At 43.9% G+C, this 26543-nt stretch overlaps 1 protein-coding gene across 2 annotated transcripts; it reads left to right on the top strand.

The window, feature by feature from the left end:
* Positions 1-2094: 2094 nt before the first annotated feature.
* LOC135577135 (zinc finger and BTB domain-containing protein 5-like) lies at positions 2095-25360 on the top strand. Of its 2 annotated transcripts, none has more exons than XM_065044895.1 (2): positions 2095-2310; positions 21130-25360. In XM_065044895.1, exon 2 carries the CDS (start codon positions 21134-21136, stop codon positions 23156-23158), a length of 2025 nt encoding a protein of 674 aa, XP_064900967.1. In that variant the 5' UTR covers positions 2095-2310; positions 21130-21133; the 3' UTR covers positions 23159-25360. The 2 variants fall into 2 exon arrangements, with proteins under 2 accessions (XP_064900967.1, XP_064900966.1); XM_065044894.1 differs by lacking the exon at positions 2095-2310 and adding an exon at positions 2340-2504.
* Positions 25361-26543: the final 1183 nt, after the last annotated feature.

The raw sequence follows: 26543 nt of genomic DNA, 5'->3' as shown, positions 1-26543 counted from the left end.
CTTAAAATTATATAAGTGGAGGAGATAATACGTGGATATAATCATAGAATCATTTCAGTTTGGAAGAGACCCTAAGGATCATCGAGTCCAACCATAACCTAACCTAACTCTAGCACTAAACTGTGTCCCTAAGAACCTTGTCTAAATGCCTTTTAAACACCTCCAGGGATGGTGACTCCAGCACTTCCCTGGGCAGCCTGCTCCAGTGTTTCACAACCCTTTCCGGGAAGAATTTTTTTCCTAATATCCAATCTAAACCTCCCCTGGTGCAGCTTGAGGCCATTTCCTCTTGTCCTATCACTTGCTACTTGGGAAAAGAGACCAACACACCCTCCATGCTGCAACCTCCTTTCAGGTAGCTGTAGACAGTGATAAGGTCTCCCCTCAGCCTCCTGTTCTCCAGGCTAAACAGCCCCAGCTCCCTCAACTGCTCCTCATCAGACTTGTGCTCCAGGCCCCTCACCAGCTTTGTCGCCTCCTCTGCACTCCCTCTAGTACCTCAGTGTCCTTCTTGTTATGAGGGGCCCAAATAATAGTAATAACATGTACAACTGCAATGAATAGCATGTATTAGGCTACTAAACTGCATGTTTCAAGGCCACTTTTCATCTGTTTGAGATCAGGGTGAGATTTAACTTGGGACCTGAGTTTGGGAGGCATAAATAATCCCACCTCAGCCTACTGTGGGGTCTTACATCTCTCAGGCTTCTGGTGTTAACCACATCTGCAAACAGGAATTGGAAGTCTGAATCAGGTGCAGAGCCTTTCTGGTCTGATATCCAAGATCCCTAGGGGAGTGTGAGATCTTTCATCTTAATCTATGTTTTCTTTTATTTGTGTAATAGTCACTTTCATTGCTGTACAGTAAGATGAACCTGAAAATCCATATTGAAATAAATAACTTACACTTTTTCCATGAATAAACAGCGACGTTTAATGCAATTCATTAAATCATGTTCTTTAAAGTATAAGCAAAACAGCGCTGGGTGTGTGGGGGATTTGCTCCGCCCAACACGCACACCTTTTAACAATAAGAAGTGTGCTTAAATATAGTAAGGTATTACATATTCATAATAAACCCAAGAATGCCTATACGTATTCATAACCTTTCCCCGCTTCTGATTAAAATGAGTCTCAGATAACCATTTCCATAGACCCTCCCCTGTTGCGCCTGTGCAGTGTCACTTGGTGGCTTTGAGGAGGGGTCTTTGGATGAAGGCTCCTTCAGCTTTGTCACAGTGAACTTTGTACTTGTGGCTCATTATGATGAACTGGCTGGAACCTGAGCTGCCAAGTCAATTGAAACCAGACTGGCGCCCCTTTTGCTGTAAATCTTGGCTGTCTTGTCTCCTCAAGGTTACAGCTGGTGCTGTAAAACTTCTTATCTCAGCAGTCAATGAGGTTCTGTTTTTCTTAACACACTTGGTTAAACTAGACATTCATCATGTGGCTTAAAGCGTTAGTTCATTAGTAGGCACTCATTATGTGGTTGGATAACCCTTAAAATGTTAGTTCCCTCTATCAATATAACTTCATAAACAAGTTTCACAACTTTTTACATAGGGCTTAACCACCTTTTCTTTCTTTCTGTTTCAGAGCCCGTGCTTCATTTGGTTATATCTGTAAACATTAAACATCTCAGCACAAATCACAACTGCATTTCTCACAGTATGGAGCTTTATTTTTTTAACTAATTAAAATTGCTGAGATGCAACAGCAACCATGCACAGGGGAAGTGATGAGCATCTCCAGTAGCTGGGGGGAGGGAAACACTGCATGGCCTAAGTACAGCCTAGACCCCAGCAGCACATGGTGATAATAATCCCAGAGGGTTGTTGCATGCAATAACTGGTACGCGCAGATGCTTACAGCCCAATTGTCACCATAAGAAGGGCAGGTTTAAGCAGCACTACTCCTTGTTTTGTGCAGGATTGACCTTCTCTGGCTCTTGACATACTCCCTTTGCCCCCCCCCAAGTCCCCTAAGTCCCCTGCATCTACACTGAAAGTTGTCACCTTGCTCAAGGACCTCCAACATAATAGGGTGCAGCTAATAACTGAACCAAAAAGAGATATTCATGAACTTTCTTCCTGCAACCAAAGAGGAAGAGGAAGAACACGCAGCTAATTGATAAACCTCCAGCAGCCCAGCACAGTGTACCAGTAATGACTGGTAACATTACTGATCATGTGTGTTAGGGCACCATAAGGAAGTGGATGAGGCCCTGTGATTAGCTGATGGTTTCGTATCCCCGCGGATTTTGATGCTTTCTTTTATTCATCTGTGCTCTTCTGCGCTGAGTGGATTGTGGTACGATGATGCTATTTCCGGGTGCTGGTGAGGCGGCGGGGGGAGGGGGAGGAGGAAGAGGAGGAAGAGAAAGAGATTAGAACGAGCTAGAGACAGAGTTGCTTGGGTTGAAAATAATAGCTATTTTTGGCCCTTTTCATGCTCTGGAAATTCTTCCACCTGGATATAAAGAGAAGTGGGTTGGGGGACTGCAGGTAAGATAGACAGGCGGCAGCTAGTGGCAGCTGTTTGTGTTGTGCGGGGGGGCGGGAGGTGGTGCGCACGCTCCTGAATTGCGGACGTGCGCCTGGGCGAGTTGATAAATGTGAAGGGGAATGGGGGAGTCGGCGAGTGGTTTATAGTTAATTTGGCTATTTAGCTGACAGTAGGGGGAGTGGGGTGCATGCCTTCTGTGCATGATCTAGGAGTTAACACAGAGGCGGATCAGGTAGCAAGTGGGGTTGTATCTTGCTCTCTGGTATCCTCCCCTTGCATTCCCTTGGGTTGCTGTGAAGTCCTTGTTTTCCTTGCAGTCTTCTGTAGCACTTTGTGCCTTCAATTTGGAGTGTGTGGTGGTAGTTCAGCTGGGCTTGAATGAAATTTTTGCCTGAGCAGTTGCATGGGAGGGGACTGATGTTCTTGCAGACTGTCTTTCATAAGCATGTGTGTGCCTCTGGGAAAAAGGTGAAAAGACAGGTCACTGGGGAAAAAACTTCTAGCTCTGAGGTTTATCTTTAGCAAGCCTGTAGGTTCTGACTTACAGGGGGGAATGCAAGTTATGAACACATCTTTCACAGGCAGCTTTCTGGACATCAGCAACATCTAAGTGATAGTCAGAGTCAGACAAGTTTTGGCAGTCTCTTCACAACATCCCAGATCTGAGCTCCTGACAAGCAGCAAACTTCTCTAGATAACAGATCAGGTTGGCAGATGGGTGTCTGCCCTGTAGCAGGGAGTTTCCCACTACAACACTCACCACTTCCTCCAGGTGGTTGTCATGCTAGTATGGCTTTGTGAGTGGTATAACATGCATAATAACCTAGCGATACATATACTGAAAAATACCTGGGTGCTATACAGTGAGAAGGTCTAGTGACTTCATTTTTGACAGCATCGTATGAATGAGAGGCTCGCAACGCTGAGATATCCCCATTCAGCCAATGCTGCTGAAGTAATGGGGATTAAGTAGGAATACTTCTTTAGATAATGGTGAATATGATTTGTTAAAAAGTAACTGAAGGTTAGCACATGGTTCCTAGAAAGCAGTAGATGCTTTATTTATATTTTTGATTGTATACTTATGTTGTTGTTCAGAAATAATTTAATTATTGGAACATACATTGACTTAAAGCTCTTGTGTGACTGGTAAACCATGATTTGAAAAATATGGTTTTGGTGATTGTTTTTTCTGTTCCTCAGTATGTGTTAAAATGTCTAGAACTGTATAATAGATTGATGTAGATTGCATAACAAGCTTTTTATGTTTCAAGTCATTGTCAGAAAATTAGTTTTTGAAATGAGTTAAATGAGTTTGAGAAGATCAAAAGCAAATAATCGTGGTAAGTCTCAAATCAAATGCAGTATTATCTGTTTGAATCCATGTGGTCCAAACAATAATGGAGTCTGACAACATGTAATAAACCAAAGCTTTATCGAGGCAGTAGGAAAGACTGAACAACAGTGTGTCCGTGCAGTGACTCACCTAATCACTGATAGCAAACACAGGCTCATAAGCAATGTCATGGCTCCACTGGACTGCCAGGGATGTTTGGCAACCTGCCTATGCTGCTGCTGATGTCGGTCAGAGAGCAGGGTGTTGGCAGTCTATCTAGCCTGCTGATATTGGTAACAGGGCAGGATGTTGATCCATTATGTGGATCTAAAAACCTGTGTTGAAAACTGATGTAGTCTCTGTGCAGGTGGCACAACTGACATTTGTTATCATAATTAATTTTTTCTGGGAAAAGACCCTGACCCCTCCCCCGGAGTTAAACTAAGTGTGTCTAGCTTGATCCAAGTGGTGTTTTTAAAGTGTAAGGAAAGGCATCTTCAGAATCAAGGAGAGCTGAGAGAGAAGTTAAGATTCTTGAGCTTTCAGTATATGATTAAGTTGAACTGTTACATTTACATATTAATGCTGTATTGAGGCAGGCATCATGCAGAGATGTCTATGGTTGCTCTTTCCTTTTGGATGCTTACATGTGTTTCACACATCATTTGTGATTTCATTTGTGAACAGAGGATTGTTGAGACAGGAAAAGCTAGCAATTGCATTTTCTTTTGTAAATTTGGATCCCCTCTTGTGGGGAAGACAGCTAATAGCAAAGACTACCAGAATACTGTGAACCCCAAAGGACAGTTTCCTGGGCTGATAATGTGGAAACTGTAAATTCAGATTAATGCTCACCAGTAGCAGCTTATGCTGTTATGCCCTTTGGCTTCATTGCCAGTTCTGTGCAGCAATCAGTAGACAGTACCATGCTTTTTCCCCTTCTAAAATCAGTGTTGCTACCCAACTGTATTTCTTCTTTTATATCCCTCTGTCTTATCAAACAAAATATCTTGCTCTTGTGAATAGCTAGTTCCTTGCATCCAGGTATGTTTTGCTATCTTCCTAAATTCAAGAATGAAGTCTAATGACTTCATTTCCAGTTTTCTATTGATGACTAACAAACATTGTGCTTTCATATAACAGACTAGAAAAGCTTATGCCAGGTCTTTCTAGATACTGACTCATATAAACGTTATAGTACTGACTTTGAAGCTCAAGTGATAAAGGCAAAGAATTAGCAAACAGCAGGGTTCAGCATCTCAGTCTGTGAGACTTTAATGTTCTAGTTATAACAGGAAGCACCTTAACTGGGAAGGCACAACAAAATGCAGGAGTTGAAAGCAAGACATTTGGTAAGAGAATGAAATACTTAAGTGTGATACTATCACTGAGGTGCATGACAGGATTGGAGATAAGTGATCTAGAAGACAAACAACATAAGTAGATGGGCATGCACCCTGCCATCACAGATGGCTTTGGTTGCTGCAGACAGCCGAGTGTGTGTTTTTTGTTTTTGTTTTGTTTTGTTTTGTTGGTTTTTGTTGTTGTTGTTGGGGGGTTTTTTTTGGTGGTTTTTTTTTTAAGTTTTTTTGAATACCCTCTCAACATGCTTCCTGTGGCTAGCAGACTGTACTGTTGTTTTTTACTAGCAAGTTGGTCTCACAGCAGGTTGGAGTATCTATTTGCAGTACTTTTCAGATGGTGATAAAACATTGGATGCTTTCTGAGCCACGTGAAATACTCTTGTCCTTCACTGGAGGGTTGCTGCAACCAGGAGCAGCTTTAGCAGTGCAGTTTCTCTCCTCTTATTCTTAGGCAAGTGGTAACTCCTCTCCATCACAGGAGAAAACTTGTACATGTTGAATTATGCATAAAACCACACTAAGCAGGTGCTGCAAGTGTACTGTGCAAACTTGAATGTCAGGCACTAAAGCCACTAGCTATTGCTTTGCTACATTTCTCAGACATGAAATAAAAGTCCTGTAATGCCTGTCACTTAGTATTGTAGGTGAAATGAAGGTGGCACATTCATGCATTGAGGTTTTGGTTGGATGGAGCAAATCAGTTAAATATCAGTTAAATGGTGATTAAAATTATTTCTAGAAGTTCTGGTTCATGTTCAGTCCGAATACATCCTTAGAGCTGTTGGCTTATCTAGCTCCTTGTTTTGAAGTGGTGTAGCTTACTGAAATGCCAAAAAAACCCAAACAAACAACCCCAAAAAACCCAACAAGCCACAAACCGTAAGGTTCACTTCTCCCACCTGCTTGCTTGTGTAAAAACACACACACACACACACACACACAAGAAAAAAACCCCACACCTGAAACAACTGGAAGGATATTTTTAAATAGTGCTTTTATCACTGACTGTTATCTGGATTTAACCATCCTCTTCAGACCTGACAGGAACTCTTTTTTGAGCTGTGTTATTTCTAGGTCGATCATGAAGCAGAGAAGTGTTCTAATATTTTTTGTAAAATGTAACTTAAACTAGTAGGCCAAAAGTTAATATTTACATGTATCCAAGTATTGGCTGTTTGCCAATAGGTAGGTTGACTTTGGCTGGCTGCAAGGTGTCCACCAAGCTGTTCTGTCAGTCTCCATCAACAGGACAGGAAGAAAATATGATGAAACGCTCGTGGGGTTGAGAAGGGCAGGGAGATTACTTACCAATTACCATCACAGACAAAACAGACTTGACTTGGGGAAATTAATTAACTGGATTGGGTTTTTGCTTGTAGGCAAGTGGTTGGAGAAAGATCTTTTACTATATAGTGGTAAGACTAAATCTGTGAGCATCTTCTCTTTAGTGCAGACAACCTGCTAGATGTTTGGATAAAATGTAGTCACAGAACTAATGGAGGCTGGCTGCAACTATATCAACTTGGACAAAGGGATTCCCTCTTGGAGCATAAAGTTAGTATAGTTTCTTCTTTGCCATCCGGAGATGGAGCCAGCATAAGAACATCTAAAAAAAAGGGCCTTTACTCAGAATAAAATACCTGCCACATCAGTCCTCAGAGTCAGTCTCTGCTGTGGCTCTTAAGAGTAACGTAGCACAGTGGACCAGCCTCACATAGCTGAATGAGGAACACCAGACAGAGGTGGTGATCTTGCTGTTCTCTTAGTCATGGTCCATTCCCAGTTCTCCTCACTCCTCTGTATTGCACTGTGTACTTCTCAGCTCTGGCAGAATCCTGGGCCTAGTGACATCTAAACACAGTCTGTGTTCAGTTGTAAATAGGCTATCATGGTGTTTCATATTTGATATCTTTCTTGTCTCAAATCACTTTCCAGATGTTCCCTACTGTGCTGTATTAAAAGCTTATGCCCCTTATTGAGTGTGGAGTGTTACTAAATGACTTCTTTTGTTCCTCAGGATGATTTTGACTGAGTTTCTTGGAAGAAAACTACATTTTAGGACCTTTTTTCTGTAGCATAGCCTAAAATGATGACATCCCATCTAGTGAAAGTTAAAAGCCACCCTGAGGGCTCTTCCTTCTTGCTCCCCCTCACAGGTTCCAAGTTAAACTATATTTACTTCCTAGTACCAATTTAACAAGATCTGAGGATAAGGGGTGAAGGCTGTTAAAGAGCTTGTCACGGAGGTGCCCCAAAAATCAATTTAGGCAGACAATAAGCTCTAAACAGATTTTATTCGAACCAGAACTGTTTAGCTAAGAAATCAACTAGAAATGAGGTTTATCCAAAATTACTCAGTACTCCAACCACATTATAAAACGCAGGTTTGGAGACCCATTAGGAGTTCAGTTACTACACATTTCGTTGGTCAAAGGCCCTGGAACAGGCTGCCCAGGGCAGTGGTGGAGTCACCATCCCTGGAGGTGTTTAAAAGGTGTTTAGACGAGATTCTTAGGGACATGGTTTAGTGCTAGAGTTAGGTTAGGTTATGGTTGGACTTGATCCTGAGGGTCTCTTCCAACTGAAATGATTCTATGATTTATGCTATTATTCTGCAGTGCTTCCCAGGCATATAAGCCTCTGGGTTTTGCCAGGGTCATGGGCACAGTGCTGACAGAGGGCGGCTTCATCATAACAGGTTGGCCCACATGCATTTTTAGTGGAAGCTGGCCCTAGTTGAATTCAACCCTAGTTGAATCTGAGCTGTGGTCATTTATGGTAGTGGTCCAGAAGCTTCTCTCAACCAAGGCATTTCATTGGTCAAAGGCCCTGTCTGTCGACCAAGGGGCATGTGCATGACCATAGTGGTCCATCAGCCTAGAAGTTTCTGTTGCATTTGGGGGGGAATGCATCTGCCACAGAGCTTTTCCACGGAGAAGCTTTGTTTTATGTTACATTTGTTCAAATACTTGTTCACACAGTATCTTTGCCTATTTGCCTTCAGGTAATGCTGATACAGTAACTTGAGCTGCTTTTGAAAATTTTTACATTTTAACTAAACTGTGGCATAGCCTGGTTGGAACTTTTATTTCTCTGTCTAAATATGAGAATATGCTCTCAAATATTAGTTTGTCAATGACTATTATTAGAAGAACATTGTGGGTTAAAATCTAAAATAAGAAAAGTTACATCAAGGATTAATTGGACCCTGCTTTGTCGTCTTCAAATGAAAATGAAGTCTTTTCTGTTGCCTTTTTGCATAATAAAACAACTGATATTCTCTCTTGGAAGCACTCCTTAGGTGGGCAGCCATTTTTTTTGTTCTACACCCCTGTCAGGCTAACGAATTTATGTATTCTATACTGACCGGTTCACAAATAGCTGAGAAACACTAACATATGACACACGTAAAATAAATCACCTGGAAAATAGACGTGGTCAAGACAAGTTCCTTGGTCCAGACAGAATAAGATTCTGGATTGCCGCTTAAAAGTTGAAAATTAAAATAGACTATGTACATAAAGTGATGGAATATCCTCATTTGAAATTACTTTATGGCTGTCAAGTGTATCTGCAATTCAGGAAAAGGTTGGGACAACACGTTTATGGAGGTTTTTTTGGTTTATTTTGCTTGTTTTTTTTCTAGACACTTACATTACATCATGGCTAAGTATTGTAGGCCCAGTTGTGTGTTGAAATCTACCCCGAATTATCCACAACTAGCACTTGAGCAGAATACAAATGCTGGATTAATCAAAAGGTAAGAGAGAACTAGGGCCAGCTTCCACTAAATTTAGGCTGGAGATTAGAAAGCAATTATTTACAGAGAGAGTGGTCAGGCATTGGAATGGCTGCCCAGGGAGGTAGTGGACTCGCCGTCCCTGGAAGTTTTTAAACTGAGATTGGACATGGCACTTAGTGCCATGATCTAGTAAACGGACTAGAGTTGGACCAAGGGTTGGACTCGATCTCTGAGGTCTTTTCCAACCCAGTTGATTCTGTGATTCTGTGATTCTGTAAATCACTTTCTTTCCCCCCACTCCCCCTCTCCCTCCCCCTCTCCTATTCTCTACCCCCACCCCCATCTTGCAAAATTAAAGAAGGTCAAATGGATAATTGGCAACACATAATCTTTTCCTTTGGAGATCTTGGCTCAGTTAATTTAGGACCCTCCTTTTGACAATTTGCTTACAGGGCTGCCTTATTGCCTTTTTTACTTTGCACTGAAAATTTGCAGAGAGCGAGCTGATTGGCATACTGCCAACACCATTCCTGACTTGACCCTTGGGAGGCAGTCCTGAAGGACAAAGGAGTCCAGGAAGGCTGGTCTCTCTTCAAGAAGTTAATCTTAGAGGCACAGAACTAGGCTGTCTCTGTGTGCCAGAAGGCGAGCCAACAGGGAAGAAGGCTGGCCTGGCTGAACAGAGAGCTGCGGGTGGAACTTAGGAATGAAAAGATAATTTATAACTTTTGGAAGGAGGGGCAGGCTACTCAAGAGGAATACAAGAATTCTGTGAAGTTATGCAGGGAGAAAATTAGAAAGGGCCAAAGCTCAACTAGAGCTGAGCCTGGCCACTGCTGTGAAAGGAAACAAGAAGTGTTTCTATAAATATATTAAAAACAAGAGGAGGGCTAAGGAGAATCTCCATCCCCTGATGATTGTGTGGGGAAACACAGTGACAGAAGATGAGGGAAAGGCTGAGGTTCTAAATGCCTTCTTTGCCTCAGTCTTTAATAGTCAGAACAGCTGTGCTCCAGGTACCCAGCCCCCTGAGCCAGAAGACAGGGATGGGGAGCGGAATGAAGCCCCAGTAATCCAAGGGGAAATGGTTAGCGACCTGCTACACCACTTGGACACCCACAAGTCTATGGGGCCAGATGGGATCCATCTGACGGTGCTGAGGGAGCTGGCGGAGGTGATCACTGAGCCACTTTCCATTATCTATCAGCAATCTTGGCTAACTGGGGAGGTCCCAGTTGACTGGAAGTTGGCAAATGTGACACCCATCTACAAGAAGGGCCAAAAGGAGGATCTGGGGAACTACAGACCTGTCAGTCTGACCTCGGTGCTGGGTAAGGTCATGGAGCAGATGATCCTGAGTAACATAACACAGCACATACAAGAGAACCATAAGATCAGGCCCAGTGTCCTGCTTTTGTTAAAAAACAAGTTTCACTTTTAGTGAATTTGCCTGTCAGCTAAAGCTTCATATTAGCTGCATTTTCCTGGAGAACCAGATACGTTTTGGTAAACATAGCAATGGAATGCAAAGTTATTGATAACGAATGGATACAGGTCTCGCGAGAGGGGCAACGAGAAACAGGTAACCAAGAAACTGACCAACGAAGTATCCCATTCACGTGAATACTTCATATAAAAGTGGGAGATCACGAGGATCTCGTCCCTTTTTTTCCCTTCTGCTTATGGCCAACATTAGCAGAGGACCTTGCTAGTCGTCCCTGCGAACTGAGGCCTAGTGAGAGACTGAATCCAGCTCCGGTTGGCTGCAGAGTCTAGTCCAGGACTTCGGGTGCCGGCTCTGCAGTTGCTGACACTTTCAAGACTGGTTTTGTATATTTTGTATTATTTTCTCTGTTCTTATTAGTAGCATTAGTAAAACATCTTTAATTTTTCCAACTCTCTTTTCTCTGTCCTTTTCCTCCCGATCGCCTGTCCTGAGTGGGAAAGGGGGGGGGGGGGCAAAAGGGGGAAGTGGGGGGGCGAGGAGGTTAACAATACATCTGCCAGGGTTTTATTGTCACCCCGCAATATAAACCCTCGACACCCAGTCAACATGGGTTTATGAAAGGCAGGTCCTACTTGACCAACCTGATCTCCTTCTATGAGAGGGTGACCCAACTAGTAGATGAGGGAAAGGCTGTGGATGTTGTGTACCTGGACTTCAGTAAAGCCTTTGACACTGTATCCCACAGCATCTCCTGGAGAAGCTGCAGCTCATGGCCTGGATGGGTGTACTCTTCGATGGACATAGAACTGGCTGGAGGGCTGGGCCCAAAGAGTTGTGGTGAATGGAGTCAAATCCAGTTGTCGGACGGTCACGAGTGGTGTCCCCAGGGCTCAGTATTGGGGCCAGTTCTGTTTAATCTCTTTATCAATGATCTGGAGGAGGGGATCAAGTGCACCCTCAGTAAGTTTGCAGATGACACCAAATTGTGTGGGAGTGTTGATCTGCTGGAGGGTAGGAAGGCCATACAGAGGGATCTGGACCAGCTGGATCATTGGGCTGAGGCCAACTGCATGAGGCCAAGTGCCTGGTCCTGTACTTGGGTCATAACAACCCCAGGCAGTGCTACAGGCTCAGGGAAGAGCGGCTGGAAAGCTGCCTGGCAGAGAGGGAGCTGGGGGTGTTGATTGACAGCCAGCTGAATATGAGCCAGCATGTGCCCAGGTGGCCAAAAAGGCCAACAGCATTCTCGTTTGTATCAGGAATAGTGTGGCCAGCAGGACTAGGGAAGTGATTGTGCCACTGTACTCAGCACTGGTGAGGCCCCACCTTGAACACTGTGTTCAGTTTTGGGCCCCCACTGTAGGAAAGACATGGAGGTACTAGAGAGAGTGCAGGGGAGGGCAATGAAGCTGGCGAGGGGCCTGGAGCACAAGTCTGATGAGGAATGGCTGAGTGAGCTGGGGCTGTTTAGCCTGGAGAAAAGGAGGCTGAGGGGAGACATGATCGCTGTCTACAACTACCTGAAAGCAGGTTGGAGCATGGTGGGTGTTGGTCTCTTCTCCCAAGTAGCAAGTGATAGGACAAGAGAAAATGGCCTCAAGTTTGTCGGGCATTGGAACAGGCTGCCCAGGGAAGTGGTGGAGTCGCTATCCCTGGAGGTGTTTAAAAGGCATTTAGACGAGGTTCTTAGGGACATGGTTTAGTGCTAATGTTAGGGTAGGTTATGGTTGGACTTGATGATCCTGAGGGTCTCTTCCAACTGAAATGATTCTATGATTCTGTGAATCTCAAGGATGTACAATAAGGTGCCTTTATGACTCTTTTCACAGGCTTGTCATCTAAACACAGAGGTTCTACTTGTGATTTATGTGTTTTTCTACACCCCAACTGCAGTTGGTGCTTTACCACGTCGTTGGAAAAGAAGTAGGGCATAGTAGTCTGCTTTTTACCGGTTGTGGCAGTCTCTCTGTGACACCCCGTTTCTTGGCTCTTGGCAAGCAGGAAACCTCCCTTGACTGCATATCAGGCTGGCAGATGGGTGCCTTGGTGCCTCTCAGCAGGGAGTTACCCCTACCAGCACTCACCACTTCCTTTTGCAGATTTTCCTGTGTGCAAGTGGCATGGTTTATCCCTGTAAGTCTTGCTCATTGGCTTCATCCATTGCCAAGGCTTCGTATCTGTTGCTGGTTGATACATAGGAGGAAATGAGGCGGAAGTGATATCCTGTTGCAATGTTACCAGAGACCATGGCACCTTCTTCTCCATGGTGCTGTCTGTTTGCTCTTGTTGACACTCTTTGTCTGGTAGTTCTTGGAGGTTGTATGGGGATATAGCGGAAGATTTGGCGAGGAGATTAGTTAAATGTAAATACGCTCAAGTGACTTGCACCTGTCTGTAGAAAAAGCACATACATCACACTAATTGCTTTACTGACCTTGTGTGCTTGATGAGTAGGACCTCTGTGTTAGGTAACACCAGGATCTACCAGCAGGGCTGAACTGACCAGCGCCTGCATCCCCGCCTGTGTCACCTCTGCCTGGGAGCTCAGGTGCGACTTCGGAGATCCCCCAGGAGAGAGGGAACTAAAATAAAACTTGCTCTTTGCAATGCATTCCTGGCCTCTGGCTCTTCTTGCGACCTGCCTGCGTACGTGACTGTCCTGGTTTTGCTAAAAACAAGTTTCTCTTTTAGTGAATTTGCCTGTCAGCTAAAGCCTTCATATTAACTGCATTTTCCTGGAGCACCAGACACATGTTTTGGTAAACCTAGCAATGGAATGCAAACTTATTGATAAGCACGGATGGACATCTCGCGAGAGGGGCGACGAGAAGAAAGTGAGCAAGAAACTGACCAACTGTGTATAACATTCCATTCACGTGAATACTTCATATAAAAGTGGGAGATCACGAGGATCTCGTGTGCTTTGTGCTTTTCCCTTTTCCCTGCTGCTTATGGCCGACATTAGGAGAGGACCTTGCTAGTCGTCCCTGCGAACTGAGGCCTAGTGACAGATTGAATCCAGCTCCGGTTGGCTGCAGAGTCTAATCCAGGACTTCGGGTGCCGGCTCTGCAGTTGCCGAGACTTTCAAGATTGGTTTTGTATATTTTGTATTATTTTCTCTATTCTTATTAGTAGCATTAGTAAAACATCTTTAATTTTTTCCAACTCTCTTCACTCTGTGCTTCTTTTCCTCCCAATCGCCTCTCCTTAGTGAAAAGGGGGAAGAGGGAGGGGGAAGTGTGTGGGGGGAGAGGGGGTTAACAATACATCTGCCAGGGTTTTATTGTCACCCCGCAATCTTAACCCTCAACAGTGACTCAGTGATTTCACTAAAGCATTCCATTGCTCTCATCCCATTCTAAAAGAATGTTGAGGATAGACAAATAACTGAAAAATACATGTATAAGAAAATAATTGGAGCAAACTAATCCTGTTGTATAGCTGTGATCATCCCTTCTTTGCTGGTGTGGACCACTGAATAGGCCACATGAGCAAGGGCAGATAGGGGAGACCTTCTTGCTCTCTACAACTACCTGAAAGGAGGTTGTACTGAGGTGGGGGTTGGTCTCTTCTCCCAAGTAGCAAGTGATAGGATGAGAGGAAATGGCCTCAAGTTGCACCAGGGGAGGTTTAGATTGGACATTAGGAAAAATTTCTTCCCAGAAAAGGTTGTCAGGCATTGGAACAGGTTGCCCAGGGAAGTGGTGGAGTCACCATCCCTGGAGATATTTAAAAGACCTGTAGACATGGCGCTTGGGGACATGGTTTATTGGTGAACTTGGTGGTGTTAGGTTAATGGTTGGATTCAATCTTAAGGGTCTTTTCCAACCTAAATGATTCTATGATTCCATATCTGTTCTTGCCGTGCTCCCAAGGCCGTTTTGCCTGCAATTTGGAGGGAGCTGTAGATCACTCCAGCCAGGTTCACTGCAGGGTATTTCCTACCTCTTGAGTAGCTGTAGTACAATTAGCATGAAGTGATAAAGTGAACTGTAGTCTGGAACATGAGTGGGAGATAAGTTTTTCAAGCAATAGGAGAGTCTCTCTATCTCTCCTCAGGAATATCTCCTAGGGAAAAATCCCTGGGCATATCACAAATTTGAGCAATCTCACCTCCCCAGAAATTTTAGGGGGTGTCTCCGTTTCAGTTCATCGACCCCACCTTCTTCATCCTTAAATACCTAATCTTAATTGGTGGTGGCTGAGTAGTTAATTTAGATCATATTCAGTCTGAAATGAAACATCGAAAGCGAAGCTTCTGCTGCTTTGGTGAATGAGCCTGGTATCTCTGACTCCCTAGCAGAAGGAGGGTCTGAATGTTATCTCAGCCCCTTCCCCCATGCTGAACCCCCTTCACTGTGACCACCTTTAGCGCTTACATTCAAGGTGAAGATGTGGGGGGTTGTTGTGTATTGATTTTGTGTTCCGGGCCATGGGCATCAGTGGCTACCAGGTATACTTGTTGAAAGGGGTTTTTAATACCAAGGGGACTTATTGGGGAGTTCAACTAGGACAGGCTGTCCAGAGTGATGGAGAGGGCTTTTGGCATCTTCAGTCTCTCTCACTTCAGGGACTAAAGATGGTGATTTGGGGCAAAATGCAGTAATTCAAGGGCACCCATTAACCCCCCAGCGGTCATTTACTTTGGTTACAGCCTCTGAGTCATGTGAACCAGCCAGGCTCATGAGGTTTCAGAAAATGTTTCAAGAGACCGTTTGTTCTTTCTACTATCCCATTAGCTCGGGGATAGTAAGGAGTGTGAAATGTCCATTGTATACCCTCTGATTTCGCCCACTCTTGGACCACCCCAGCAGTAAAATGGCTTCCGTTGTCTGATTGAATTGATTTGGGCTTTGGCAAGAAACTAAACCACAGTTTCAGTTTTTCCACTGTATTTTCTCCAGTGGCTCGTGACACTGCTCCAGCTTGGAGAAGTCCCGATACTACTTCTACCTCAATGAGTACATACTGCCTCCCTTCTGATCTTTTGAAAGATCCTATGTAATCAATCTGCCAGGTTTCCCATAATCCTTTTCCATCCCGCAGATGGAGTGGAGAATCCTGTAAAGGGTGCTTCTCTAATCTAGTGCGGCATAGCCCACAAGCAGAAATAACTGTGCTACATAATTCTCGGGTGACAGGCCACCCTCTACTCACAGCTTTCTTCAGAAGGTCTTTGACACCTGAGTGTCCATGCTTGACATGCAGCCACTCTAACAGATGTTCCCATTTCTCCTCTTCCCCCTCTTTCGCCAGTGAAGCTAAGCGAGTGAGTGAGTCTACCTGGTTATTCCAGATGTATGCTGGGTGATTACCCCCTTGGTGGGCAGCCACCCACCCCACATATATGGGTTTCCATTTAGCCACAGTTAATATCTCTTCCCATCTTTCTTTCTGCCAGACAGGTACTCGATTAACCTCCCACTGGTTCTGTTCCCAAAAGGGGAGCCACTCAGTACATCCCTTGAACACAGCATATGAATCTGTATAAATGTACACAGGTTCAGTACTGTCAGTTCCCTTTGTGATTGCACTCCAAACTGCTACCAGTTCTCCTGCTTGTGCAGAACCTTCTCCTTCTGTTGTAACACGTTCCCCAGAATCAACACACAGAACTACTGCCCGATACTTCCATGCTTTTCCTTCTCTCTTAACAGAAGCATCAGTGAACCATACATTTTTCAGGTGAGAATCAAATGAAGGGGCTTCCTTTATGTAAGAAGGTGGTGGTTCCTTATCTGTATTTGAAGTGTCTTAGGTGCCCCTTCTTCTACCCCATACATGTGACTGTAATGTTCTAACTGGGCATACCACTTCCTGATTGTTTCGTGTTGTGCCACTCCCACAAGGGGTGAGGTGCCAGCCAATATGGGTTTTAGAACTTTAAAAGGCCCCCGTAAGATGATTCGCTGTTGTATAATTTTTTCAGCTTCCTGCAAGGCTAAGCTGACTACAAAAAGGCCTTTTTCCCAGGCAGAGTATCGCTTCTCTGCATCTTTAAAACTGCGTGAATAAAACCCAATGGGGCGGGTTGGACCTTCTGGGCCCTGCTGGCACGTGTGTATAGATGATCCATGGGTTGCAAAACCCCATTCAATTTGGAGTGGATCTGTTGGATGTATTGGGCCTAGGGCTTGATATGCTCCTGCCTCAAAAACTAACAACTCTAAGGCCTCCTTGTGGATGGAGGTCCAGTTCCAGGTAGCTTTTTTTACAGGTTAAATCATGCAGAGGGCGAGCTACGATAGAGAAATCTGGGATGTGCTTCCTCCAGAATACCAGTAAGCCTAGGGCATGCTGCAGCTCCTTTTTATTCTCTGGAATCTTTATCTGTTCTAAAGTGGTTAAAGTTTCAGGAGGAATACACACTGTCCCTCCTCTCCACCATACACCTAAAAACTTTACCTCAGGGGAGGGAAGTTGTATTTTCTCTGCAGTGCGAGGGCGAAAACTCATGGACTCCACACAATCCAATATGAATTCAAGCGAAGCCATTTATTACAGAAACAAGCCTCCTTATATATGCAGTTATTTCCTGATCACACATCCACGCTCCAAGCACGCATTAGCTGATGGGATATTGTCCATGTTCACGAGCTGTCCACGCGCCCGAGTCTCACTGCTAATAGGTCTGTTGATTTACATCTTGTTGAGGCCCTGTTATTGTACAACTGCCTCACTCCCACAGCAGGTCCTGTTTTCAGCTTTCGAGCTGGCCTTGAAATTCCTTTGGCTAGTTCAGAAATAAATCTCCATCTAATAGAAACCCATCCACACAACAACCTCAAGAAAATCCCTCAAATCTCCCACACTGCAGGAATCTGGAGATCTATTTCTTTTCTCTTCTTCCTATAAGGAAAGAAAAAAGAAAAACTCGGTCCGAAGGACTGGCTTTAGAAAGAGGGAACAATCCACCTAGTATCTATACACATGTGGCAGCAGGGCCCAGAAGTGGACATATTCTGTGAGAAGCAGTTTAAGGGGGGGGGATAGAAGCCAGAGGCTTTAAAGGAGGACTGATCAGTCTGTGCCATGTTCTCCAACAGTGGGTCATGGCATCCCTGGTTAAGCCAGACCTGGACTGCTCCCTGTTGTTGAATTTACTAAAAGATTATAAGGCTTTTCGACCTCTGAGGGTCTTAAGTGGGCCTCTGGATGTTGGTCGTCTCCAGATATTGTAACTCAGCGAATAAGGGACTTGGCAAAAGAAAACAGGTTTAAGCTCGGAAAAGGTAAAGCGATCGTGTGTGCTGTGTTAGGAGCAGCACTGATAGCTGGTCAGAAAGGCAAAGAAACTGATCAGGTGGTGATTAAGTTGTTGCAGACAGAGTTGGCAGCAGTGTGTTCTAAGCCGCATCATGCAGAAAAGGAGTTAGCTGATAACAAGCGAATCATAGAAAACTTGTAGAACAGTTTGTGAGATGCTTTTTCAAGAGAAAGGCAGATAAGGCTGAAATTGGCTAATTATGAGGGTTTGGAAAGTGAGCCGGGGTTTTCCAACCCAGTAAAAGAAACTTATCTTACAGCAAGGGAGTTAACTCCTCTTTACCCGTGGAGAGAATTGGAAGTTGTGTCAAAATGTGATCCTACTCCCAAGCTTCGGCCACTTGTTAAAACTGAAATTGTACATGACGGCGGGGAGGCCGAGCCCGCCATTGTCACTAAAGAAATACCGTATACAGTCACTGAACTAGCAAAGTTACAGGAAAAACATAGCAGGCTGGCTACGGAGACTGAGATGGAATATGTGTGGAGAGTTTCTCTGACTGGTGGTGATAGAATAAAGCTTTTTGAGGAAGAATCTCAAGGATATTGGGGTCCTAGCATATTTCTAACAGTAGAAGATGACAGGGAGCCTTGGTCCCTGACCCAGAGAGCTGTGTATTGGGCCGGTGGTTTAGACCCTTTGGAGAGAGGAGACCCGCTTGCTATTCCTACCTCTAGGGTAAGCCAGTTTACTGAGAGCACTCAGAAAGCAGCTTGTCTTCAGCTGATGCATGATAGGCGTTTGGCTCCTTGCCAGCCCTCCCCAATGTTGCTGTTTGCTGACCCTGACAGGATGACCCCCTTAATTAGAGGGTTACCTGACTCGTTAAAAGTCTATGCCATACAAATCCAGGATCGTCTGAGAGCCACCGCAGTGGGGGGGGCTCAGGCTGGACTGGGTCTCTCTTGGGGAGAGATTGCACAGGAGTTGATTAATTATGGCCGGTGTATGGGGTTCGTCGGGAAAAAGGTTAAGTCTCAAGTAGTGGTGCACCGAACTGAAACAGAGGTAGAATTCCCTCGCCCCCGAGACAAGAATTTTATGGGAGTAGGTTCGAGGCATCAGTGTTGGAAATTAGGTCTGGATAAAGTTATTCCCCGGGAATTGATGGATGGTTTGCCCCTCCCCAATTTACAGCTGCTCGTAAAGATGTGGAAACCAGCAGATACAGATCAAACAGGAAAGCAAGACACTCCCATGGCCCCTGTAACTCAGGTGTCAGCCGTGCCAGTCATTCCCACAGCTCCTAGAGAGGAATTCAACAGCCCCTCAAGGCCGGAAAATTTCCTTCGCCATCTCTAGTAAGTGAGCCGGGGGACGGCGAATGGATATATTTCAGACGGCTCACTGAAAATAAGGGGGATCTGCTAGTAACTGGGACTCCCACAAATATTCTGGATTTGGATTTACTGAAGTGTCTGGTGGCAGCTCAAAGCACCAAGCACCTGGACAAACAAACAGAGCAAGAAACGGTAAAGGTCCTACAGGACCAGTTAGCTGCAGAACGCAATACCACTCAGCAGCTCCTTACAGCTCTGTTAGATGCATTAGACTGGGAGAAAATCTTACAATCTGAATTGGAAGAATATAAGCGGGCAAAGTATTACCAGTCAAATCTTGATTCTGTTCCAGGCAGTGAGCCCGGATTTACCAGCCCAGCACAAGCGGCTGAGGAACAGGGTCTTAAACTCCTGTATCCACCTAAACAATTGGAAATTACCCGGGAACTATCTTATCCCGAGAACAAGCAGGCAACAATGAGGCCCCTCATTTAAACTGAATCTACTGACAACAGCCAAGAGGGGGCGGCTCTGCAAGTTGCCACCCAGCAATACATTCCCTGCGGCCAACTTATCAGAGATTCAGGAGAAATATAGTAACTTAGCCCAAGAAACGGAAACAGAATGTGTTTTAACTGATGGCGATGAAATTTTGCTCTCAGAGAAGGAAGCACAAGGGTATTCGGAGCCTGGTGTGCTTCTGACTGCTAATGATCAAAGAGAGTCGTTAACGAGCCGTCTATTGGGCGGGGGAGCTGGATCCTTTAGAAAGGGGAGACCCAGTATGCATTGAAACCCCCACTGTAAATCACCTAACTGAAAACTTACAGAAGTCTGCCTGCCTCCAGTTAATTCACAACACAAGCCTGCTTCCCCAAGAGCCTTCCCCGGTGTTGGTAAATGCAGATCCTGTCGGGCTTCCTGACCCACTGAAACTGCGTGCGGCATGGCTGCGGGACCTTTTGGGGGATGCGCCGTCTCCACGGGGTGGGGGGTGTGGTCCCCGGGGTGGTCGAGCCGTGGCTTGAGGGGAGGTGGCTCAGGAGCTTAATTGTGGTAGCATGGGTCTGATGGGGGGAATCACAAAAACAAAAACTGCTGTACCGAGAGTGGAACAGCAGGTAAATCAAACTCCTCCCCTAGGTGTCCCGGAGACAAAGAGAAACCTTTTGTGGCCTGAGGTAATAGAGAAGGGAATTCCCCAAGATGTAATAGATGGAATGTCTACCCTGGCCCTGGAAAAGCTTATCAGGGCATGGAAGGCACTGCATAAAAATGAACTGCTTGCTTGGGGGGTGGGCATGAAAGCAGAGCCCCGAGCCGGTGGGACAGCGATTTTCCCTGAGACGCCCATTACTCCTGAGGGCGGATAACAGACCTGCCACTCCCAGTCAGCGAGCCGGGGGGCGGCCAGTGTGTTCATTTAAAGAGGCTCATCATAGAAACTGTTCAGGGGATTTGCAGATCGCCTTTCCCCTTAACTCCTTTAAAATCAATCCCCCACTGCTGGGATGGTCCAAGACTCAGCCAAAAATTAGTTCAGACCAGAGCAATTACAAACATTAACTCCGTGCTGGGGTGTTATCTTCTTGTTTTCAAACTAAGTCCAAACAATGACCGTGCTAGCTATGAAAATGAAAGGTTTCTAACTGCATGAATGAAAATTAACTAGTTTTCAGTCAAACCGGCACAGTGGAACAGGTAGCAATTTCCTCCTTGTATACTCCTGAAGATGAAGCTTGAACAATTCAGACTAAAGTTCATTTTTTTTCAATAAGAGAAACAATTTGTCACAGACTTTGTTGGCTTCTTCACAAGTAGAAATTTTACATCAGAATTGGATGGTTTACTGAAGAGGTGTTTTAGTTTGAACAGGAATTAACAGGAACCACATTACATTATTCAGCTCACAGTAGAGCATCTTGTGACATGCTCATTGTGGTGTTAGCTATTATACTATATTAACTCAATAACAGATTCTGGTTTGGGGGTTCTTTTGTTTTTGTGCTCCTTCACAGGGTTGCCAGCATAAGTATAATATCAGTATGGTAGTGGGAAATCAAGGTAAGTTTTTGCTCATCTGTCTCTTAGCCAACTTTTTTTTTTTTTTAATAACTGTTATCACTGTGATCTAAGTCAAACTTCATCCATTTTTTGCATTAGAGCTTCTTCTGCTTTATTTTATAGAATCATGGATTTTCCAGGACACTTCAAGCAACTCTTTCAGCAGCTAAACTACCAGAGGCTTCATGGCCAACTTTGTGACTGTGTCATTGTGGTGGGAAACAGACATTTCAAAGCCCATCGCTCTGTTCTGGCAGCTTGTAGCACACACTTCCGAGCTCTCTTTACTGTAGCAGAGGGTGATCAAACTATGAACATGATTCAGCTGGACAGTGAAGTGGTGACAGCAGAAGCTTTTGCTGCCCTGATTGATATGATGTACACTTCTACACTAATGCTTGGTGAGAGCAATGTAATGGATGTTTTGCTGGCTGCTTCTCACTTACATTTGAACTCTGTTGTTAAAGTGTGTAAACACTACCTTACTACCAGGACATTACCAATGTCTCCACCTAGTGACAGTGTTCAGGAGCAAAATGCACGTATCCAAAGAACTTTCATGCTTCAGCAGCTTGGGCTGAGCATTGTGAGCTCTGCATTAAATTCCACTCAGAGCACAGAGGAACAACGAAATACCATGAGCTCATCAATGAGAAGTAACATAGAACAACGTACTACCTTTCCTATCCGGCGTCTCCACAAGCGTAAACAGTCTTCTGATGATCGAGCCAGACAGCGAATCAAACCTACTGTAGATGAGTCCATTTCAGATATTACTCCAGAGAGTGGGCAGTCAGTAGTTCATTCAAAAGAAGATTTTTTTTCACCAGATTCACTGAAAAATGCAGACAATTCTAAGGATGATGCTGTTACTGATAAACAAGCGAATAATACTATTATGTTTGATCAGTCTTTTGGTGCTCAAAAAGATGTTCAAGTGTCTAGCCAGTCAGTCAACAGTGGAGGAAACATTTCACAGATATCCATCTCATCTCAGGAAATACAAGTGGAAACCAGTTTTGATCAGGAAGCTACTTCTGAAAAAAACAACTTCTCATGCAAAAATCCAGAGGTCAGTCTAAATGAAAAAAAACACACGGGGGTGGTGGTTAAATCTGAGCCTTTGAGTTCCCCAGAGCCTCAAGATGAAGTGAGTGATGTCACTTCTCAAGCAGAAGGTAGTGAGTATGTTGAAGCGGAAGGAGGAGCAGTGAGCACAGAGAAAATAGAACTGAGTCCTGAAAGTAGTGATCGTAGCTTTTCTGACCCACAGTCCAGTACTGATAGAGTAGGAGACATCCATATTGTGGAAGTGTCAAATAACCTGGAACACAAGTCCACTTTCAGTATATCAAATTTTTTTAATAAAAGCAGAGGTGGTAACTTTGGTGCAAGTCAAAATAGCAATGATAACATTCTGAATACAACAAGGGACTGCAGAATGGACAGCGATGCCTCTTACCTATTGAGTCCAGAGTCTGAGCCTGCTAGTAGTCATTCCTCTGTTACAGTTTGTCATGTAGAGAATTCATTCAGTGAGTCTGCAGACTCTCATTTTGTTAGACCAATGCAGGATCCAGTGGTTCTTCCATGTGTACAGACTTCTGGGTACAGGGCTGCAGAACAATTTGGTATGGATTTTCCAAGGTCAGGCTTGGGCCTGCACTCTTCATCAAGGACAGCAATGGGATCTGTAAGAGGTGGAGCTAGTAGCTTTCCTGGCTATCGTCGCATAGCCCCCAAAATGCCTGTTGTGACCTCTGTCAGGAGCTCCCAGCTACAAGATAACACTTCCAGTTTCCAGTTGTTAAACAATGGGACCACTTATTTTGAAAATGGACATCCTTCACAACCTGGTCCACCACAGTTGACAAGGGCATCTGCAGATGTTCTTTCAAAATGTAAGAAGGCCTTATCTGAACATAATGTCTTGGTTGTTGAAGGTGCTCGTAAATATGCCTGTAAGATCTGCTGCAAGACTTTTTTGACCTTAACAGACTGTAAGAAGCACATTCGTGTGCATACAGGAGAAAAGCCTTATGCTTGTTTAAAATGTGGCAAACGGTTCAGCCAATCCAGCCATCTATATAAACATTCCAAAACAACCTGTCTGAGGTGGCAGAGCAGCAATCTACCTAGCACTTTGCTTTAATCTCCCCCAATCCCTAGCCCCATGGGAATACTAATACAAACTAATGTTCCTTTGTTCAGGGCTAAATGTTAAGAAGCTGCCCTGGTAGATTAGTAAATGCTTGCATGTGATTGTGCTGCATTCTCAAAAGTCTTGGTTCTGTAAATTGGTGATAATGCCATATTTACCTTACAGGGGTGTAGCGAGACTTAATTTTTTATGAACTATTTTAAGATCTTCAGAAGGAGGCACTGTAGACAGTTAAAAGTTATTGTTAAATGCATGCAGGTTTTGGGCTTACAGGGATGTAATCTCTAAAACCAAGTAGTTCCATTATAGGGCAGACAGGTGGGGGTTCAGTGAGAATGTAGTTAACTCATTATGTTGGAGTACCATATTTCAAGAATGAAAAACTGAAGGGCTATTTCTTTTTTTTTGGGGGGGGGGATTTGTAAAATCCTGAAAACTTCTAAATAAAATATCCATAAGTTGGTAAGTAGTGTATGAACAGTAACGCAAAGAAATCTTTACAGTAACTAATACAGATTACATATTCTTAAAAGAAAACCAACTTTGGATGCACCTGTCTGCCATAAAATGCTTTAAAATGTTAATCCTGAAGGTAGTTTTAGGGTTCTGAATGCATTTTTGGCTGTTTCACAGTGAAGGACCATGCATAATGAAGATACTTAAAATAAGTCCACAACAAGTAACTTCTGGACTGTTAGATGTGTATATAAATACTTTGAATATAGCAAGATCTAATAATTTCAGCATTTTTTCTGTTTGAGTAATAAGTGAAACACTGTTTCTTCTTTGTGCTATTCTTAGCAATATTTTAAACAACTTATGTTTCATATGTTTAAATTTCATAGACATGGAAGCCTGAAATGAGCTTGTCTATATCTACTTTGTTTTGTTTTAAATGAGAAATTATTTGTGGTGGCTCTTTTTACTGGGTAATGTAGTTTCTTATTCCAGATGCAGATAGTCAATCTGATTCACATTACTGTGCAAGCATACTATCATTTCCTCATTTCATCTTCAGGCTTTAATTTCTTCCTCCATATACTTGCTGTCCTTCTTAACTATAGATTGTTCCTCAGATCACTGTCAGGAATGAGCCTCACTTGCCATATTTATGGATGTCTCTGTATAAAATATAGCTATCAACACCAATCCTTCAGTTTAGAGTAGTATCATAAATGTACTTTTTCAAGTAAGTAAAAATCTAGCATTAATTTCATTAAAAATATAGCATTCTACACTTTGTAAAGCAGAAGTTCAGTGATCTGTATTCTTCAGGTGAATCACATAGACTGTGTTTTAATTTCCTCTTCTTAGAAAAAACTGTAACTAATAATGTTTGTAGAGTTTGTTTTGTGGTTTTTTTTTTTGTTTTGTTTTGTTACAGATGGCCATGAACTAACAACTGCCTTTTAATATATTAGGTTTCTAAATAAATTTTGAAGTACTTATGTTGTCCCAAAAGCAAGGTTCTTTACTCAGTTCAAGCAGCTGAATATACACACAGAGTCGAGATATTGTTTTATTACGTAATTGTACAATGACAAGTGCTAGGTGATAAAACCACAAAGCTAGCACACCTTCTTCACAGTACTTAAATAATTTATACTGATAGAGGGAACTAACATTTTAAGGGTTAACTAAACATATAATGGGTGCCTACTAACGAACTAACACTTTAAGGCTTAGCCGCACAGTAAGTGCTTAGTTTAGAGCTTTATGTAAACTTATGTTAAGAAGAACAGAACCCCATCGAATGCCAAGATAAGAAGTTTTACTGCACCTAGCTGTAACCTTGAGGAGACAAGATAACGAAGATTTACAGCAAAAGGGGGCGTCAGTCTGGTTTCAGTCGACTTGGCAGCTTGGGTCCCAGTCAATTCAACATAATGAGCCAAGGGTAAAAAGTTCACTGTGATGAAGCTGAAGGAGCCTTCATCCAAAGACCCCTCCTCAAATTCACCAAGTGGCACTGCGCAGGTGCAACAAGGGAGGGTCTATGGAAATGGTTATCTGAGACTCATTTTAATCAGAAGCGGGGAAAGGTTATGAATATGTATAGGTGTTCCTGGGGTTATTATGAATATGTAACACCTTACTGTATTTAAACACACCTCTTATTGTTAGAAGTTGCACATGAATGGCGGAACGATCCCCCTTGCGCCCAACATCAAAATAAACATACCTGCTTTATAACTTTGTGTGTTGTAAAGTTTTATGACTTGATAGGTTGTAAAGTTGTTTCCGCGTGTCAATTTTGGCGACCAGGAAGGGACAAGCTCTGCCTGGCTGTGCAGACCGCCTGAGAGAGGCGGACCTCCTAGATGCGTCCCGAACCTTTTGCTACGGAGGGGCTTCGCTCCGCTCCGGCTGGTCACCACAGGGGCAGACAATGACCTTTTGCATTAAGCGGATAAGGTATGTTTATGTTTTACTGTAACACGGGCCTGTAACATGGGGGGCCAGTAACTCGCGAGGGACGCCTGCGCATGGCCAAATTCCCTGTATTGGTGTAAACAGGTACCTAAGAGGGTTACTGACTTGACTCAACCAGAAGGGGGTCAGCTGCTAGCGATCTTGGGGGTAGATCGAGTAACCCTGAGACTTCTGTTGCGTCTCGATTATGGGATCCAGGATGGACCTGCTAATGACTGTTATGGAAGCGGGAGAAGGGTAAACAGAGTCTCCAGTTGTGGGTTTGAGTCCCCATGGCAATTGACGCTTTATAACATCTTAACCCATGGGAACTGAAATTTATATTGCTGTAGCTGTAATGGTGACAGTTACATGTTGTTTGATCAAGTTTTTGTGCCCGGTACCGTGTTTTGTGTGAATGAGTGCCTGAGACACAGTCTGACTGCGAAGCGAGTGCGGAGTCCCGATCAACGGTTCCGTGTTCTCCGCGAGGAGACCGGCTGGAGATGGACAAAGCGAATGACAAGTGTTTGTTGAACTAATAGCTAGCATGGTAATCATGTGTGTTATCTTTATAAGTGCCTGGGCATTCCATGTCTATTGTAATAATCTTTAGAGTACAACCATCTGTATGATGAGCAATTTAGCTTTTAATTGTGTGCATGTGGTGATAAGGTTTTGTGTGTGTGATAAGCTGTGTCTCATCTCAGCATACCAAATTTAGCTTTTTGTATGTACACCAGGTGAGAAATCCTGTTTTGGGATAACAGTTGTAATACCCCAGATGAGACACTGATAAAAGCCTTGCCCGGTCCAGCTTGCTGAAGGAAGCGGGGGGGCGGGTGCCGATGGGGCTCCAGCGCGCACTAACCTATTTTGTCAGGGATACCAGCGGTACCTCTACCCAGCTGAGCAGTAAGCGGCTCAAAGGTGCAATGCTAAAATCAAGATATTGTCTTGAATG

This window comes from Columba livia, chromosome W (assembly GCF_036013475.1).
Source record: "Columba livia isolate bColLiv1 breed racing homer chromosome W, bColLiv1.pat.W.v2, whole genome shotgun sequence".
NCBI lineage: Eukaryota > Metazoa > Chordata > Aves > Columbiformes > Columbidae > Columba > Columba livia.
This window is presented reverse-complemented; position numbering and strand designations above follow the sequence as displayed.